This window comes from Fusarium sambucinum, chromosome I, assembly GCF_050947815.1.
Source record: "Fusarium sambucinum isolate potato_lamoka chromosome I, whole genome shotgun sequence".
Lineage (NCBI taxonomy): Eukaryota > Fungi > Ascomycota > Sordariomycetes > Hypocreales > Nectriaceae > Fusarium > Fusarium sambucinum.
In genome coordinates, this window is record NC_139294.1 from 3,372,722 (window position 1) to 3,391,469 (window position 18,748).

At 48.2% G+C, this 18,748-nt stretch overlaps 4 protein-coding genes across 4 annotated transcripts; 1 reads left to right on the plus strand and 3 right to left on the minus strand.

The window, feature by feature from the left end:
* Positions 1–4,157: 4,157 nt before the first annotated feature.
* On the plus strand, positions 4,158–7,647 carry FSST1_003814 (uncharacterized protein; the record flags this gene model as incomplete). Its single annotated transcript, XM_083229929.1, has 2 exons — positions 4,158–5,438; positions 5,500–7,647. 2 exons carry the CDS (start codon positions 4,158–4,160, stop codon positions 7,645–7,647), a joined length of 3,429 nt encoding a protein of 1,142 aa, XP_083087244.1.
* A 1,112-nt stretch (positions 7,648–8,759) lies between these two features.
* Positions 8,760–11,056, minus strand: FSST1_003815 (uncharacterized protein; the record flags this gene model as incomplete). Its single annotated transcript, XM_083229930.1, has 2 exons — positions 8,760–10,362; positions 10,413–11,056. 2 exons carry the CDS (start codon positions 11,054–11,056, stop codon positions 8,760–8,762), a joined length of 2,247 nt encoding a protein of 748 aa, XP_083087245.1.
* An 822-nt stretch (positions 11,057–11,878) lies between these two features.
* FSST1_003816 (uncharacterized protein) lies at positions 11,879–12,133 on the minus strand (the record flags this gene model as incomplete). The annotated part of the gene is made up of 1 exon (XM_083229931.1): positions 11,879–12,133. The coding sequence occupies one exon, from the start codon at positions 12,131–12,133 to the stop codon at positions 11,879–11,881; it is 255 nt and encodes an 84-aa protein (XP_083087246.1).
* A 2,777-nt stretch (positions 12,134–14,910) lies between these two features.
* On the minus strand, positions 14,911–18,443 carry FSST1_003817 (P-loop containing nucleoside triphosphate hydrolase protein; the record flags this gene model as incomplete). The annotated part of the gene is made up of 3 exons (XM_083229932.1): positions 14,911–15,535; positions 15,580–15,671; positions 15,723–18,443. 3 exons carry the CDS (start codon positions 18,441–18,443, stop codon positions 14,911–14,913), a joined length of 3,438 nt encoding a protein of 1,145 aa, XP_083087247.1.
* Positions 18,444–18,748: the final 305 nt, after the last annotated feature.

Consider the following 18,748-nt stretch of genomic DNA (forward strand, 5'->3'; position numbering starts at 1 on the left):
GGAGCCGAAAATACGGAGAAGAGAGGTTCAGGAGCCATTGAAATCTTGACAACTCCTCACGCTACCTTTTTTCCTTGCTGTTGTCCCTTCTGTCAATCCCTATTTTTCTGATTTGCAAGGCCAATTTCGGCTACCGCCAAGCCTCCCTCCAAGCGAACGATGAACTACCTAGGCCAGGGGACTAAACTATGACGCAAATCTACGATACCTTGGTGGTCTCTGTCTCTCTTAGCGTCGAGCGGTTTGGCTGTTCCTCTTCTGCCGTCTTTCGAAAAACAACCTGTCAGTTTGTGGATTGCATTGCATGGAGAGTAACCGTAACAAATGCACATCCGTTTCTGACAGATAATTTTCTGCTTCCAATTATTATCGCGGCGTTAATATTCGAGCTCGGTTCCCGGTGTGGCATGCACCTTGACTCGATGACAGGTAACTTGTACTGCCTGGTCTACAGAATACTCTGTAGCTTGTTGGCCGAATTCTTGAACTTGGTTCTTTTCTGGAGTGAGGAACGGCGACGATCACGGGCGTTGTTGGGCGCCGTGCTGCTGTGCCATGCATGCAGGGCCATAAGCCCCCTGTTTTACGGACACTTTTTTCCTTCTGTGTTCCGTTATGTGATATGTATGGCGATTCGTGTAACAGCTAATAATAAGCTAGCATGCCACAGAAAAGTCGGCCGAGTAAAGCCGGAGTAAAAAGGATAGACCACTAGGTAACAGATACTATGGAGTACGAGCCCGGTACGAACTTTCCAAGACTCACTAACGTTGGGAAATGGATTTTCGCCAACACAAGTTTGCGATTTTACCATCATGTGCTGTTGAGTCGGTCTGCAATACGAGAAGACAAGAACTTTTCCCCTAGGGTATGGGAGGAATTCCTGATGCAACCGACAAGACAGTAACGGCCCAGACGATCCATTCGTGACGCGAGATGGAAACGACCAACCAGGGCATCATGTTTCGTGAGTTGGTTTTGCAGATCGATCTTACGAGGCGACCCTCCGCCACGAGACGACACGAAACGGGCGAGAGGGGGGGGGGGGGGGGGGATAAAATAGCCCGACAATGAGAAACAGCGAAGAGGGAAAAAAAGGGGGCACTGCATGATTACAGTCAGAGGGAAGGTTGAAGTAGGGGCGGATGATATTTGCCGCGTAAGTTGGGGTCTTGAGGAGTTTGGTTTCTGACTGTGGTTGTCATGGTTTCTCATCTCCAATGAACATGATGACGGGTGAAGCCTATGATGTGTTTGATGTGCCGTGGCCGAAAGAGGGAGAGGGACTTGCGATGACTGGACCGATAATTGCAACTGGTTTAGGCGTTATTTTTTGATGGTAGCACGGGATGTGGCAGAGACTCGGAGGTTCCATTGAAGTTTACCCCATATGTTGATCACAGTTTGAGGAGACCAAAGAGAACCACAACGACAGACATTCAAACGTGGATTGGATAGAATTTGAGGTGATAATGATTAAGCGCTGCGGGTGCACATATACGTACAACTTACAGATGTTAGCTTCCCATCTCTAATTTTGAGGCATAATTTGCTACAATGCATGTACTGCCCTCACTGCACAGTATAAGTAAATTTCAGCCCCCTAGAAGCTTAGAAGATGAGCAAGCTGAAACTTTGAAACGGCCAAGCACTGTGAAAAATCAGGGAGCGTGGGGTCGACGGTTGGCTCTCGCTGATCTTGTCCTCGAATCCCTGACTTGCTCAATTATGATCCTTCAGTGCTGTTACCATGTAATAATACTTGGCTTAATTCAGTCCAGTCCAGTTGAGGATGGCTGATGAACCATCAAACCTCCAAGGCACCATACTAGATAAATGTCACTATGATGTATCTTTAAGTACTCTATGTAGGGTCCAGGACAGTTTACCATGGAGCTCCTCAAAGCTCCAATCCCGCACTGCCTACCGAAATCGGATCTTGGGGGGTTCGCCATAGCGGAAGCTAATTGCACAAGACAGGATGAGATATTGCCCAGGTATTAGGTTATGTTGCACACTGTTTTTCTTCTCGGTCTTTTTGTCAATGCTAACACCGAGTTTCCTTGTCTTCACTCAGCCGCCCCCTTGTGAAGAACAGCAAAGCAAATCAACTGAGTTGGACCGACACTCGATGTTCACCAGAGAAATCCCTGAGGACTGTTGGCCAAAGCCACCCTTGACCGAGAGCCTTGGTCAATGGAGATTTTCAATGCTAGTATTTCTTGCAGAATGCTTACCGTACTGTTGGTGGTACAGTATATTTTACAACAAGCCATACCTGGTACGTGCTGGGACTGTTAGTTAAATTTCAGGTATGTTTTATGCTTGTTGTGAGATGAGGGAGGCACACAAGGTTGTATGTAAAATTCGAGATTCAAAATGTATGTACATATTGGCAGATCAAACATTGAATACGAGGAACCCCTAGCAACATGGATGTCTTAAAATGCCAGGGTCCAATGTGGCTGTACATGTCGTAGTATTGATTCTGCCAGCCCAGCTCAACAATAAGTGGCATCACCAAGTAAGACAGCACAGGACAGGCGGCTAACTCAGCTAGGCAGTTTTTTCTGAAGTTCGTTCTAGAAACTCTCCTTGCGAATGTTTACTTGCTGACAACTATTTACTTCATACAGCCGGAACACAGCTCTCAAACAGACTAGGATTCACAGGCTGATTATCCGCTTTATTGAGATGAGGTCTCCCTTTTATTATTTCTCCTCTCGGTTTCAATCTTGGCTTTTCAGAAGCTACTCCACTCTGTCATCAGTCTCAACTCATTACGCAGACGAATAATAGATGAATGGGTGGAAGAGCCGCCTAGGCCGACCCGCTAACTGCGAGATGATGGGCGGACAGTAAAGGATTGGAAGCCTCGTTTCCAATGCCACGGATCCGTAATGAATATAGCGCGTATACATACAGGCAGGCAGGCAGGCAGGCAGGCAGGCAGGCAGGCAGGCAGGCAGGCAGGCAGACATGGCTAGTAAGCTATATTAATAATTGTTACATACGACGCGACACAGAGTGACGAGGCGTTGGCCGATGAGGATGAGCATGGTATGGCATTGCTGGGGCTGGAGAGAGACAGAGACACGGTAAGAGGGTAAACAATAACAACCCGTACGAGGTGTATACATGTGTCAGACCTGGATAGAGAGCACTGTTTTAGACACGGTATATTTATTTGCGAATGTCTCAACCGTCTTCACGTCCAATTTCAGGAGAAGGAAAAGAAGAATGAAAAGTGGCTGGATTTAGGTCCCGTCCAAGAGTACTCAGCAGCCAACGTCATTGCGTATCCACCCGTCCTCAATGGATGTCCCGAGGCCCCGAAACCTGACCCCGTTGATGCAGAGACGAGACCAGCTCACTAAAAGTAGCAGCACGCCTACCGCATACCGCCCAGGTACCAGGGGAGTACTGCCCGGAACAGCCACCCAGAGTCGAGATTTCTCAGGGCTTTTATGGGGCTTTTATGGGGGCGTTTTTAGATGCAAAGTCTCCATCTTTTTGGTTCTACTGGGGAGGCTTGTCCCGGTGCAGGGAAGAGCCGTCCTAGATCTGACACGCAGCCACAGACAAGTCTACGGATCCCAATACATTAGTTAGGACTAAAACGCTAGGCTAGACCAAACTGTCTGTCACTGTTCAGTTTACTGTGCTCTCTACGTTACCTTTTTAGTGGAAAAGGGCTTTGCCTGACTTTTTTTTTTCCTTCAGTGGTTATTGCCGATTGTTCCTGTTCCAGTGTTTGAGCTCAGGTCCCTCTTTACTTTCCTTGTCTTGCTCTGACATAAAGAATTGCCGACCCGCTGGTCCCCTTTTACTACACTTCTTGCTCCTCTTCTTCCACCAAAAGGAAGAAAAGCTTTGAAGCTTGCTTGTTTGTTGCTTACATTAAGCCCGTTATCTACGGATACCTTATCTTGTCCTGGCTCTGTCTGCTCTGCTCTGCTGCTTTGCCTCGCTTTCTTTCAGCAGCTACTGGCTTACTCCTTGACCCCTCCGCTTTGCCTTGTCTTGCCTTGCTTGCCTTGCCACACGCACCCTCTTTTTTGCTGCCATTCTTAGCTCACTCGCTGCATGTAACGCTGGCGTTTTTGGAGACGATCCGCTCAGGTTAAGGACAGGCACAATCAAGACTGTTGCCCATCATGACGTCGAGCAAGTCCTTCAGGGCTTCTTTAATGCCCTCCATGTTGCGATCCAACACAGACCCCGATTCCTCTACACCTTCTTTTCGCAAGAGTGTGAGAAAGTCAAACACTGCAGACCTTTCCCAGCTCCAGGGCTCAAAAATTGGTTCGTCAAAGTCCACCACAAACCTACCTCACATCGGACCCAGCGAGCAAGAAAACGCTGTACAACAGAACGAACGCCCTCGTTCCGCCGAGCAAAAGACTCTCCGTAAACGCAACGATTCGGCTCCCAAGGTTTCCTTGCCAAAATCACAATCTACCACAAGCTTGGCCCCTTCAAAAAGTACGAACCGAATGTCGAGATTCTGGGGCAACCGCCTGTCGTCTTTCTTACCGTCGCTCGTCGTACCGTCAGAATCTGCAGAGTCCCCAACTCCAAAGGCTGCACCAACACCACCAGTACCTGCGGTCCCCTCCGCTCCCACTGCCGCAGCGGCCGTTTCGCCTGCACCCACCAAGTCCTCTTCTCCCACAGACACTTCGACCACTACTAATACCGCTGGCACCCCTCCCACGACTGTCGATGACAGCGCTTCGTCAACTACTCACAGCATCACTGATTCCACTGTCCGGATGCAGAACGAATACCACGACGCCATGTCATACCAGAACAACGGCAATAATCAATTTGGATCCCCACCTAGCCCAGACTCAATTCCTCTCCGCGGCAGCGACAGCATGGACGGTCAATTAAGACCCAACCCTCAAATCATGGCCCCGATTCCTCCATCCCCAGAGGTTCAGCGAGCGGCAATGAGTCCCCAAGAGCCCAACATGCCTCCTCCCCCGATTCCCACCTCTTCTTCGGAAAACTTGAGCAACGGAAGCGGAAAACTGCGCAAAGAAAACCCCGCCTCTCGAACAAGAAGTGGCTCTCTGCAGCATGCGCCGAGCAAGTCTTACGGCGGCGGCGAGATCCAGGCTCTCAAGACCCGAACAACTTCCCCAGCTCCTGACCGCGGACGCCGGGCGTCGTCAGTCCAGTCTCCAAGCAACCGCAACAGTAACACCAAGAGCCGCATAGTTTCTACACCTCTTGCCATTAGACCCGGATCATCCAAAGGTGAAGCCAGCCAGAGCCCATCGCGGGGTCGTCTCCGAAGAAGTTGGTTGCCCGGCGGAAGATCCCGCTCCAACTCGATGGACGTTTCCAATGCAAACACCTCGACAGCCTGGGTTTTGTCCGACGATACACAAGCTGAGTACAATGCCTCGTTCCTCAAGAACGGAGAGAAGGTAAGTGACGTTACTCCCCCGTTAAAGCTTATTTTCAAAGTTAATCTTTGCGCTCAATCAGGTCCCGGAACTTTGGAACGAAAGCGGAGCTGTGCTTGTTTACCTGTACCCTAAGGGAAGTGGCCACGGGCCCTCTTTCAAGGTTCAAGAGTTTACCATCAGCTCATCTTGGCTTTTCAACGAACTCATCCAACGCGAGCGAGAGACCCCCACGAGAAACCGCAACACGAGTTTCAGCGGCCGTCTTAGTTTGACTGCCGAAGATGCGTCCCGATATATCTCACCACCAAACTCCCCTCCCGTTCCCGAGGATGGATCAGACGACTGCTTACACCTATATCTGCCTACAGGGGCTCCTGGCCAAGAGATGAATCCCGAACTGGATCGTCTGATTGCCATCCGCAACCTGTTTGCTTTCTTGACTGGACAGCCCTTAGTTGGAACCAAGGCCAAACCTTCCAACTTCCACGCGTTCCTTGACATTTCTGCCCTCCTTGAAGAGTATGGTTTCACCAGTTATGATGGAACCACTTTCGGAGACGCAGTCGACCTCAGTTTCGGGTTCTACATGGATCAGCACGCCCTTGCAGACTGCCGACACAGCCGAGAGAAGACGTTGGAGGCAGTGATTCTTGGTGAGCGCATGCGATCTGCAGACCTTTACAACGAAGCCTTTGCCCATGCCGCTGGCAAGTATGCGGCCATTATGGACCTCAAACTCCCTCTTTACGAGCAAATCTCACCCAAGACACGCGTTAGCTTGGAACGCGCCCATCTCGATTTGCTCAACCGGCAGCACAGCGCCAACATGCATCTCGAACAATTTGACTTCCCTGCCCTTTTCTCAGGTATTGCCAACTCAACTTCCATGAGCGAGCTTAGAAGTGTCCGCTTCAAGATTTGGAGGCAGTCATTCACCAAGATGCGAAACTTTGCCTTGAGCTACTACAAGACCGCGTTTGGCAATTGGCCACCCAAGGCTAGCAGCAAGAAGAACCCTTTCTCCGAGAGTGGACTTAACCGACTTGTTCTCAAGGTTTTGTATTCTGACATGTGTGCTCTCTATGACCTCCTTGTTGATCGTAACAACCGAACCTCGAGAATCATGGATGAGGTTCCTGAACTCTCTAATGATCCCGACAAGATGATTATGTCTGCCCTCCGAAACATCATGTCCGAGTTTGATCGCTCAAAGCCGCCCGTTCTCCCTCCTATTCCCTACGATTGTCCTCAATTGCCCACTGCGACTTCTATCTTGGAAACTTATGACACGCTGTCGCCCAAGAAGCAGGCAAAGTTCGATAAGGGCATCAAAGAGCACGAACTCATGCTTATGCTCAACAAGGCCTACAACTATGATACCAGTTCTGCCAAGGTTCCCTTCCTGGACAAGTTCAAGGAGTTCGAGCTTCGCGAGGCCAGAGGCAAGACACCTCAGGACTTTGCTGACCAGCGTATTGGTTACTGGCTGTTCCTTTATGTCGTCATTCAATCGCTCCCTGTGCTGGTTGTGGACGCTCCAGGCATGCAATTCACAGAGGGCGTTGAGTACTTCCTTTGCGAGCCTCCCATGGGCAACCCTCCCTGGGTCCCTGATCAACAGGTCAAGAAGATGTGGTACGAGGTTGCTGGCGGAGGTGGCTTGGTCGAGCTTTCTCAGGACGCTGTTCTATTTAGTGTTGAAGCCACCTACCACCGAAGTCACTGCTGGCTCGCTGCTACCCAATGGGAGAGTGGTGGCTCAACTTCGCAGGCGCCAGACCAACCTCAGATGTCTCCTCTGCAGCCTCCCCGGTCCATGTTCTTGGATAACGAAGATTTCGTTCCCACACCGCCACCCTCCTTTGGTAACGGTTACAGTACTCCTCCTTCTCCCATGGGCAGCCCTTCAGGCGCGCTACGACCTCGAACACATTCTCCTGGTGGAAACAGAGCGAACCAAGCTTGGCGATCAAGTATCGCACTGGGATTGGAACCTGTACCTCTCCAGCCTCCTAGCCCCTTCGGAGAGCGTAGCAGCTCTCTCGGAGGACGCCCTCCTAGTCTCATGATGGGATCCCGAAACTCATCTATGGCCAACCTGGCTGCCCTCGGCGGCCACTACCCTCCTCAAACAGAGTCACCACCTCCTGAGCCCACTGGTGCGACATTTGACGATATTCTGAAGCAGGAGCAGAAGAAGGAAAAGAAGAAGAGCCGATTCTTCTAAACCAATTATGTTACTTGCCAGGTTTTTCCTTTTTGAAGTTATCCGCACTTTGAAGCCGCACTGTTGTACCAGCCTTGTTGCATCGGATGTCGGATTATTTTCTCGTGCTGTTTGTCAGAACATAACGATTTTGATTGGGGGGCGTTCCCCGAGTCGGAGTTTCACATGAGCTACTACATTCATGTTGGATTGTATTGCAGGCCATCTGCTCGGTTTTCTTTTCTCATTTTTTCTTTTCTTACTCCCGATCTCGTCATATACGCAACATCACATAATTCTTTCTTTCTTTCTTTTTTTCTGGAAAGGAGATCCTGGCGGACTATTCTTTTTATAACGACTTTTAGCATGACAAAGAAAAAACAAAATCTACACAGATATGTAGTCGGGACGGAACAGGGTCATCATCATAGCTCTTTTGTTTTAGACATGGTTGATAGAGGCGATGTCAATAATTGGCCGGACGAAAAAAAATGTTTAATTGGTTTGACTTATTTTTGCATACAAGGCGTATAGCAAGTTTTCACATAATACAAGGGGTGTGTGGAACGGCATAATGGCGTTTGTTCGATAATGAATTGATATAACTCTTGATTGAGTTGTTTGCCTCGATTTGAATGTGTCGTGCGTTGTGTTTTGTGTATTTTGTGTGTATATATTATGTGCTTAATGCTTGTTTATCATGAATGTCTGTTAAGTGATGGCTTGTTGCTTGTGCCCCTATTGTCTGCATGCAAGGTTCACTTGTCATCTTGGCATATTTTATGTTCTCCCTGTAGGTGACCTTGATACCTGTCACCAAAATGGATAGAAACATATATGTAAGGATCAAAATATAGTGTTGGTTGGATGTACTCTGCATCCAATTATAGTTATTATACATTTAGTTGTAGTATATGCTATATATACCATGAGCTCAATCTTGTGTACGCCTACTTTCGAGTAGCAGGTCTTTAAATGCAAAACGCCTTTTGATGATGTTCCTGTTCCCGTTCCTGGGAACTTTCTATACATTGGAACCTTTGTGGTCCATTTCCGTACACATTCCATCCATAAATCGTAGCCAAGTTTTCCATGGCTTTCCATGTTTATCATACTGTCGAGAGTGCTTCGCATCAGAGCGTCACCTTTTGCCAGCGGCCTCGCTCAGTGTGCCACCACCACTCCTTCTCCTTCTTATCCGCCACGATTCCCTCGCGGGAATTCCATCTTCCAGTACATCCCGCCTTACCACCTGCCAGGCTCTCACCTGCATCACTTTCGAGGTCTCTTATGTCGATCAGACCACCCTTGTCATCCGTCGTTCCGCGGTCGGGATGGAGATAGTACTTGATGGGACTTCCAACCGTGCCGATGAAGCCCGCCATGGTGAAGGTGTCGTTGAAAGTACCATCTTCTTCAATGACGTTGACGGTGAACTTTGGTTGGGATCGGGCTGCTTCGAGACGTGCTTGGGCGGCCAGACGTGACGTGTGAAGATTTGAGTAGGGAGCACGGCGCATATCGCCAAAGGGAGATATAGGCTCTCGGTCTCGCGGAGAGGCGATGGGCGATGCGTTGGAGGATCGAAATAGGCGTGTTGGCGACATAGGACTTGTCATTGAGCTAGGTGGAGGTGTGCAAACCTCGGGTCGCTCAGTAGGTCGGAAACGATCGGACGGGAGATCGATTCTGTCAACAGGGTAACAGAGTTCCTGGAAAATGCCATCCGGGTCGTTAGGGGTGCACATAATCCTCAGAGCCGGAAAGCCTCCTGCGCCGATACTTCGAGCAAGTATGTCGTCTGCAGCGTTGACGCAAGTTGAGTGGCTAGTGATGTCCCAGTGAAGCTTTCGAATAGTATTGCTGGTTAGATACGGCATCAGCCACAGCGCGAAACTGTCGTTCTCTGGCATGGTGGGCGGGAAGGTCTGAATTAAGGAGAAGTTGACGAGGTTTCGCAGGTTGGAGAGGATGCGGGCAAGAGCAGCCAGGGAGTTCATTGGCGTGTGGCGGAGGGTGAGCTTGCGCAAAGGGGAGCTGTTGGACTGCGTTGCGAATGCTGACAGGCCGGCGGTCGTGATGCCGCTGATGTGAGAGAGCGTGAGGGTCTCTAGGGGAGGGAGGGTGAGAAGACTGCAGTCGTCGAAGCTATTAGGCGGGAGGTTACACAGATGAAGGTGCTTGATGTTAGGCAGACGCTCAAGAGTTTTTGTGAGAAGTGTTTCGGGTGTGAGAGTTGCTCCAGGCAAACAGTGAACGGTGAGACTCTCAAGTTTTGGCCAGTTGGCGTTGAATGACAAGAAGGTCGCTTCCTGGAAAGGCCTGAGCTCTCCCGGCATGACCAAACCGAGCTGCTGGGTATTGCCCTGGATACGCTGCTGTGTTTGATGCGGCGACGCCTGAATGAGCCAGTTCATCTCCTTTAGGTTCAACCTCGTGGACAGGGCGTGGGAGATCTTGCTGAAGGAGTGGTCATACATAGGCGACAGGCCACGGAGACTCTCAAGGTTGGGGCATGCCATGACTAGCGTGGCGATAAGATCCTCATACTCGGCGATTGTAGAACCCTTGGGGACTATTTCGGGAGCAGGGACTTTAAGTGTGCGGACGAGACTAGCGAGACGAGGGTTAGAGCGGAGGATGCGACGGAGCATAACGACTCGAACGCCCTGAGACATCTTGAACTTCTTTTTGTGGACGGCTGAATCTGCGCCTACAAGTTGGATGTTTCGGTACCTTGATGATATGTTAGCGTACTGTCGCATGTATGGAAGCATCCAACTTACAGAGCTGTTTGAGCGGGCTGGTACCACTTGCGACAAGAAACAGCGACATTGGTCGCATCTCTCATCCAGCAAGTCGCACAACTCCCGCTCTTCTCCCCAACATGGAGATTTTTTAGCTGCTCCATGATACCCGACAGTACTTTAGTAGGTAATTTGGCAAACAACTCATTTGGCTTCATGGGCGTTCTCGTAGAAGATGAAGACAGGTTCTTGATAGGCATTGGTCGCTGGTACATGTAGTCTGGTCGCCATTTAGAGGCCGAATCGGTGGATTCCATGCTCGGTCTGTTTCCCCAAGAAGATTTCATTTGTGACGAGTTCATCGTTTCCCGAGATTGAAGTGATGCTAATGTTGAGGCTGAGATGTTGGAGAGTTGTCGTGGGCGGTTGATGTTGGGTTTCGGTTGAGAGATAGCATCGCGGCTCTTTTTAGGGTCTGCCAGGGGAGTTTCGAGAACGGTATACGTGGGACGAGGGAAATCGTCAGGTGAGAAGGGGACTTGATTTGTTTTTGGTGATTCGATTATTGTACTTGTGTTTGCGAGAAATGCATTGATGGCGGTTTCTTGAGCTGTGGATAGATCCTTTGGCGAGCCAAACATTGTAGGATGCACCGGGCGCACCGAGACTGTAGTGTCCTTCATTGTGGTGTCGAGCTTGAGCTGGCTTTGGGAGTGTTTGTCATTTCCTTTTCTTGTTACAGGAGGAGGACCGGCAGAGAGTCTTTTTGATCGGAGTTTGTTGGCACCAGGACGACTAATAGAGCAGCAGTGGATGTTAGTTTGGAGTGAAACATCCAAAAAGAGTAAAATGTTTTGGAAACAAAAAAGAGAGTTTGGAAGTATTAGGGAGAAAAGACGGGAACAAAAGAAGGTAAAGGCGGGTAGGTAGTGCTAGAATCACACCATTTTCTTCTCTTCGGGGAATAATAATAGACCAGGACTAGGCATATTCGGCCTCATAAAACCATCCGCTTTCTTCTAGATCTGACATCGATACTGTACGGGCGAACGAATCTGACAGGACGATTCATGGCTGTGTCTTGGCGTTGCTTGCTATAGTGTGAGGCTGGCCATGCTGGTTCCAGGGGACAAGGCGCCACTAAGCACCAAGGAAGGGAATTTGTGGGCATGTAATTTAAAGGGTACAGGTACTGAAAGCGCTAAAGATGGCATTGAATGCGGCCAACACCATCACCAAATAGCGACGCGCGCCATTGATGGTGTGAGACAATCAACAAAGGTTTGGTGAAGACAGGGCAAGACATTAGAGTTTCTCTTTCCGGGGGATATTGAATTGTCAAAGACGGAAATAGCAATAGGTATTAACCATGAAAAAAATAAGGGGGTGAGCATAAGCAAACAATGGCGTTGTTGTTGTATGGTATAGGAATAGGTGGTGTTGAACGTGGTTATGGGATGAAAATGCAGATGAAAATGAAAACCAACAAAAATAGAGATAAAAACTTACACAAGGTCACTCGATCGACGAATGTGCTTCTTCTTTGGCGTCTGAGCTTGAGCTTGAGCTTGTATCTGAGTCTGCGTCTGTGCCTGTATTTGTTCTGAAGGGTCCTCGTCAATCATGGTAACAGCCCAAACATGTCTCCTAAACTCCTCTGCCTTTCTATCATCAATAGCCGACATTGAACTTCTCCCGCGATGGAAGAAGCGGTGGAAGTCTTCTCCATGATGATTGTGCTGGACTTGGAACATGGCCATTTTCTTTTGTGATACAGTATCTTGTGTCGCGCCGCGTAGATTATTACTGATCCGAATCGGTCTTTGTGGAGATTGAATGGCAGGATCGGCAATCAACGGTAAAGTATCCGTAAACTGAGTTGAATTGATGGCGTTTAGAATCGAATTGAACTGAAGTATTTCGTGATAATGTGTCGCCAATAGAATCGGTCTACCGTCGATAATGCTCCGAGTATTGATTACTTGTCCAATAGCAACGAGAAAATAAATATAGGAAAGGACAAGTATAGGACAAGGAAGAAGGGTTGGAGAGGACGTCGGGAGCTTAAAAGAGAAAAGACGATAGATCAGGGAGAGACTGTTCTAATTCGATCTCATAATAGCCTGTCCTAAGTTCAAGGGGATTTGATTCGATTCGTAAGGAGGGGCGGGGGAGAGATGGAGTTTCTCAGACATGCATGAATTTCGTACATGTATTTTTAATACAATAATTTGTCGTTAACATTTATTTGAATAAGAAAGAGAAGAGGGTAAACTCAATGTTCGAGAATGAATACCACTCTTAAATTGAAGAAAACCCTCAAAAATCTGGGGCTGGATCAATGTCTATGGAAAAAAAAAATCCAACTATTTCTCCGATCGATCTCATGATGATAATGATCACATAGATACATGGGAGGGGAAAAAACAAATACCATGTTAGTACTCCGTCAGTCCGTAGGCAAACAGTGAGAAAAATCAAGATTCAGATGGAGAACCAGTAAAGACCCATAGAGTATCCTTGCTCTTTACATCTTCTTCCCCCCGGCCAGCAGCTATTCCTTGCTTGCTACTGGTTAGGTCGTTTTGGATTTCTGCTTGGGCCTTGTAAGTAAAGAAAGTTATGAAGGGCTTCTCCGGCTTAATGATGATAGGTTCTTAGGCGAATAGACCCAAAGTTGAATTAACCTGGGGTTACAGTGTAAAAGTCAAGAGAGACATTCTGACGTCTACATTTGGTTGATCAAACTCACTCTTTTGTTACTGCCAACCGATGGGACAACTCGAAAAGAATCTAGACTAGTACCTGGTTTCTTGCATCTTGCAGCAGTAGTCTAGTACGTGCGTGCAGAGGAGGAGGCGGCGGTAGACAAGGGGCCAAGCGACCAAGTCTCTCCAGCCGCTCGACCATGATCAAAAATAGCATAGGCTCTCTGACATCCCTGTTGCTGTCCTACCATAAACCCTCTGTATCACCCAATTTTCTCTTACCGCGAATACCTATCAAGTTCAACTCCATCCAGCACTGCCCAACAATCAGCAGATTCCATGACTTGGACTTGAAGATGGGTTCATCCAGTCGCTTTTCAATAACCCAAGATCCAGTCTAGTCTACCTGGGCTTAGGCACTCACTCTTCTTAAGCGACCGTTTGGTGGGAAATGTCACTAACGCGTTAGCTGCAGTAGTAAATCGGTGGCTGGCTGCCTCTTTATCGAGTACACAACTTGTAAAATACTTGGTTTTCAAGTACATAACCAACTTACAGACTTGCCGAGTATATACCAACCGCCTCCAAAACATAGTCAACAATCTTGAACAATTGCTTTTGTAACACCGGCTGATCATACCATCATTCAGTTTTGACAGCCAACGTTGACATGGGTCCCCAGACTTTCAACTCTTCCGATCAGAGCAGGGAACATTTTAGTACCACTACTACGTATTTCTTCTTCTTCCCCCCCTTGCCCAATGCCCAACCCGAGCAGGGGAACCATAAGTAAACACAACAAAAGGATACACGAAAAAAACGCATTCATTGCGCAATGACGGACTTGTTTTCGCTTACAGAGTTCGAGCATAGAATCCGGAGATTTGATTATCCACAGATAATATTCTTCAAATCCTGCTGTATCCGTAAGCAGAACGGAATGACGGTAAGCATAAAGTTATGCATTTGCACACTCTTTCACAAGCTACTCGCCAAGTACTTGAATGCTTGTGATTCGTATACAACGCGTCCTTCCTACGGTTCACCGTAGAGTAGTCTAGGATAGCATATGTAGGATAACTAGAACAGAAAGATGCATGCGCTGTCAATTCCTCTGTGGGGTCCCATCATAGCAATGAAAAAAGTAGCAAACAAAAAGAAGGCAGGTAGATCCGTTCGTCTCAACTATTGCTAGGCCGGGTTACCTCATGGATACTATGTTGAGTCGTAGTCTCATTCTGCCGACTATCTTCCTCTTGGTTGCATCTTCTAACTCTCATGGAAACACACTACAACCTTCGGTACATACATACCTCCACTACTGGTGCCATACCGTTTCTTGTTGCAAAATGAAACATAAGCCGAACACAAGGATGCCCTGACGTTGATGTTTCTCATTATCCAACATGACATGTTTCCAACACGCTCTTCTCACTTTCCAACCTCGGGTTCGCCTATTCGCTTACAGAAACTAACAACCCAGTGACCCATCTTCGGTTCCAAGTTTACTGCGAGTTCACATTTCCTCGGCTGTGTGTAAGCAAGTTACTAGTTTCTTAGCCTGTGGGTACATCCAGCTCAAGTATCCGTGTACTGCAGGTGTTGTATCGTTATCTTAGCCTCATCATCGCTTCATCAATGATGCCAAACTCCAAAACGCCTCCCTTCTGCAATGCAATGCACCGTTAACCAACATTCGACTTGGTTCTGAAACTCAACTGAACACTCGCCACACCTTGGCGCGGGGGAGAGATGATCTGTGGCTTTTTACAAGTGGCGCAGTTCTGCACATCCATCCTCTCACAGTGTGCAGGCAGGGTAGGTCGATCTTAATCCTCTGAGCCGCCGGCAAATCGCACTCTTTTTGATGGACGCGTGGCGACATCGCTTGGGTTACTTGACGAAGCTCCGCCTTCATTATGATGCCCACCAACTGTAACTTTGTCGGATTGCGGTGTCCGCTTGAGTCTGTTCGTCATCTCAAGAGTTCCGAGAACTATCCCTGCACTGTTTGTCTTCTTTGTGGGGGAGTCATCCAATACCAACCCTTCATCAGGGTGCATGGTGCGCCCGAATCCCCTTCTGAAGATGTACTGAGGCGTGCCGAGAGGTGCCATCTGACCTTCTTTGCTGAGCTCGCCTTCAACCATCGGCATTGGGTTGATTCGCGCGTTCTTGATCCAGTCGTAGATCGGACCAACATCTAGAATCGATTGCACCCGGTGGTGTTCCGCCTGCGTCATGTGCTGCTTTCGTTCCAATATCACCTCTTCTATGCTATTCTTTAACACCAATGTCTCGACAAAAACCGCTTTTTTCTGACTAATGCGACGTGCACGACCAATTGCCTGCGCTTCCACCTGTGGATTGAGCACTGGATTAATAAAGTATATTCTCGATGCCTCTCTCATGTCCAGACCAAAAGCTGCTTGTGAGATATCCATCAGTAGAACCCTAAATCGTCAGCAATTGGCTTGATATAGTGACTGAATAGTTACCTGAATTTCGGATTGTGATTAAATGTATTAACATATTGGGATCTCCTCTGTACGCTCAAGCCTTTGGCGTAGATAAGATGTTGTATTTGGAGCTGTTTGACGTTAGAGCTAGACTTTGACTAGAGGCAGTCTTGTCAACTTACAACCTCGAGCATACCCGCTAGGTACCATGCAATATTGTCGTTTTCATAGAAGATAAGTATCTTCTCATCTTCCTGATATCTTAGAATGTTGTCAACAAGATAGGAAAGCTTGATTGACGCAGTAGCCGTTATTCTCGCTTCTTCCAGAGGCCCAAGAGCACCATCAAGAATAGCTTCGGCTTCAGGCTTTATGTCCCTCATGCCACGAGCACGTATGCTTGGGTGCTGGTCATTTCCCAGCTTAGTGTTTCCAGCCAGTGTTTGTGAGTTCTTTCCTGGGTCGTTTGATGCGAGCATGCGCTCTCTCTCAGTGACTCCTTCTTGGGCTAGTTGGCCGTTGAGTAGTGAGTTGAACTTGTCAGGCTTTGACGCTGATTTGTAGACGAGTTTTTGAAGGGCCACCAGCATGTTTGATGAGCTACACATGCCATCTCCCATCTCGCCATCCAATGACCAAGACGCGCTGGAACTGCTCGGCATGCCTTTGACGAAAACCGGCATTTCATGGAATTGATTACTCAGTGCCTTGAGTTTGTTGTTTATTACGACATGGCCAAACTGTATCGCTTGCTCGAGAAGTTGACGATCTTCAGCGCTAATGGGGACTTTCTTTTCCCGAAGGAACTCTTCAGCAGTCTCGACAGCCTTTACGATATCCTCCTGCGAATAGAAAGAACCACCAAAAAAGCTTGCTTGCTTGAGGTTTTGAACAACCTGCATCAATGCTTTTCGCTGTTTGGCATGGAAGAAGTAGTCCATGTCGGACCGCTGAGATTGCACGGCATTGAAGATAATCATCATTGAAAAGATGTTGAGGGACATTTTATCTTGGTAGGAACCCTCCAAAACGACCAATCTTTCATTCACAGGAGGCAAGAGATCGCCAACTTCTGTGAGGCGGTGTCTGATGATGAGGGAGTTCAAGGTAGATCTCAAGATGTCCCAGCGACCTCGACCAGTTGATTTGTGCTTTGGGAGCAGCAGATACGTCGTCCAATCCGCAGTAGTATCTCCGGATTCCAGAGAGGTTTTTGCCCAGGGTCGAACCTTAAGATAGAGTGCTGCAATCGCACCGATTCTCGTCAAATCTTTCTTTTCCATCTCGAGATCAGAGTTGCTTTCATCGACGCGAGTTTTTGTCGGGGAGACATCTTCGCGGTGTACTCCGTTTGACCCATTTGCCCTCTTTTGATCATCAACTCCATACAAACCATGAGATGGGGTGCCGGTCACAATCCACCGCGAGGAGAAATGTAGGGATTCTAAAGCGATCAGCATATCGCTCTTGCCACTTATTTTGGAATTGCCAAGCCTGTGTCCCTCATCAACGATGCATCGTTTGAAATGAACCTGGGATAACGGAGAGGCGCCAACTCCTCCTTCTTGTCTCTTCAGTGCTTCCAGTCGAGACTGGGAAAAAAGTATCATGTCGTACTTGAGCAGATCTCTGAGAGACGGCAAGTCTTTGTATCCATCCATTACTAGAACCTTCAAACCGTCAGTGTGTTTTTTAATCTCCTGTTTCCACTGCGCCAGTAGGTTGGAAGGTACCACGACGATACTGCCATTGCTGAGATAAACTCGCTTCTTGGACAATTCAACTGCCCCAGAAGTAAGTCTTGCGGTTCGCCGTGTCTTTGGTGGCGGAACAAAGTAATAGCCAGGGTTTTCTTCGAGCGCCTTGATACATCGTGTGTATTCGTGGCCCGACTGTGCTTTGCAAAGGTTGAACCAGGGTTTCCATGGAACCGAGTGTCTTGTAGCACAGGAAGCAGCCATGTCCGCTAGAGAAGCCAAGCCCTTCCGTATCGGGCCATCTCCGACGCGAAAGTGCTCGGGGGGTTGGGCTGGTAGGTCTCTCGTAGCAAGAATGAGTGCGAGGCAGATAATGGTTTTACCGGCGCCCATCTCTTCGGCGAGAATGCCACCAGCAACTCCGTCATAGTAGCGTGGATCCTTCAAAACTGTACTGGCAACTGGGTCAAAGTACCAAGTTCCGCCTTCTTGGTCCTGGATCTGAAGTAATCGAGGGTCGAGAACATGCTCCAATCGGACTTCTTTTTGCAACATCAATGCCGCCGACCTCCGTTGGTAAGGATACAGCTCTGTATTCAAGCCTGCAACTGTGCCATTCAAAAGATTGCAGATGACTGATCTATTATACGGATCCTCAATCAAGTCAATTGTAGGCGCAGGCGATGGGATGTTGTTAAAGAGTTGAAGAAGTGACATGCCTTCTTCCTGGTCACTGTTCAAGTTGACGGATGTGCGGATGTGCAGCCTGTCCACCCATATCGCATTTGTGTTTCCGTTCCAAGCCTCTTGAGAGTAGTTTAACTCCTCAAGGATTTTGTCTCTGGATCTGAGCAAAGAACGGTTTGACCGATCGACAGTGCGGCGCAGCGCATCGTCCGGGAGGATGTACACCCTCAAAGTGCCTCGGTCGGAATCTTTGTGTTCGACATTGAATTCGAGCCTCACCCAGGATTTTCGGCACAGGTCCAAGTATGGTTTTATTCGTTGTATCTTTATCAATTTGGCTTCCAAATCATTTGGTAGGTAAGTGTCGTGATGGTCAATGTCCAAGTCACTTGACAAAGAGCGAAAGCTTCTCCAACCTGGGAGATCCTCCGAAGCCCAAACTTTCGATTCCGGACAGACTTCATCCTTCTCAATTGTCAAGGATCCAACGGGAATTAGAGGTGCTGTGTTGAGATACATTTTGGGTAGCCTCTATCAGCGCCAGCGCTGCAGCATGTGGTAGGTCGACAACGGAAAGGGGCGCGGCGAATTTCAATAGATTCTATCGATGCAAGTGATGATTAATCGAGTATTTTATGTTTTTGTTGTATTTCTGATGGATCGGGTTTGTGTGAGCGAGTGAGATGATAATGTTGAGAGAGGGAAAATGATGGATGGATGGATGCCTTGATACAGTTTGATTATATTGCTCACACCGTGCTTTCACGCAGAAATGTAGTGCACTTGACAGTGTCGGAACACTGTGGGGCTGTGTTACATAACCC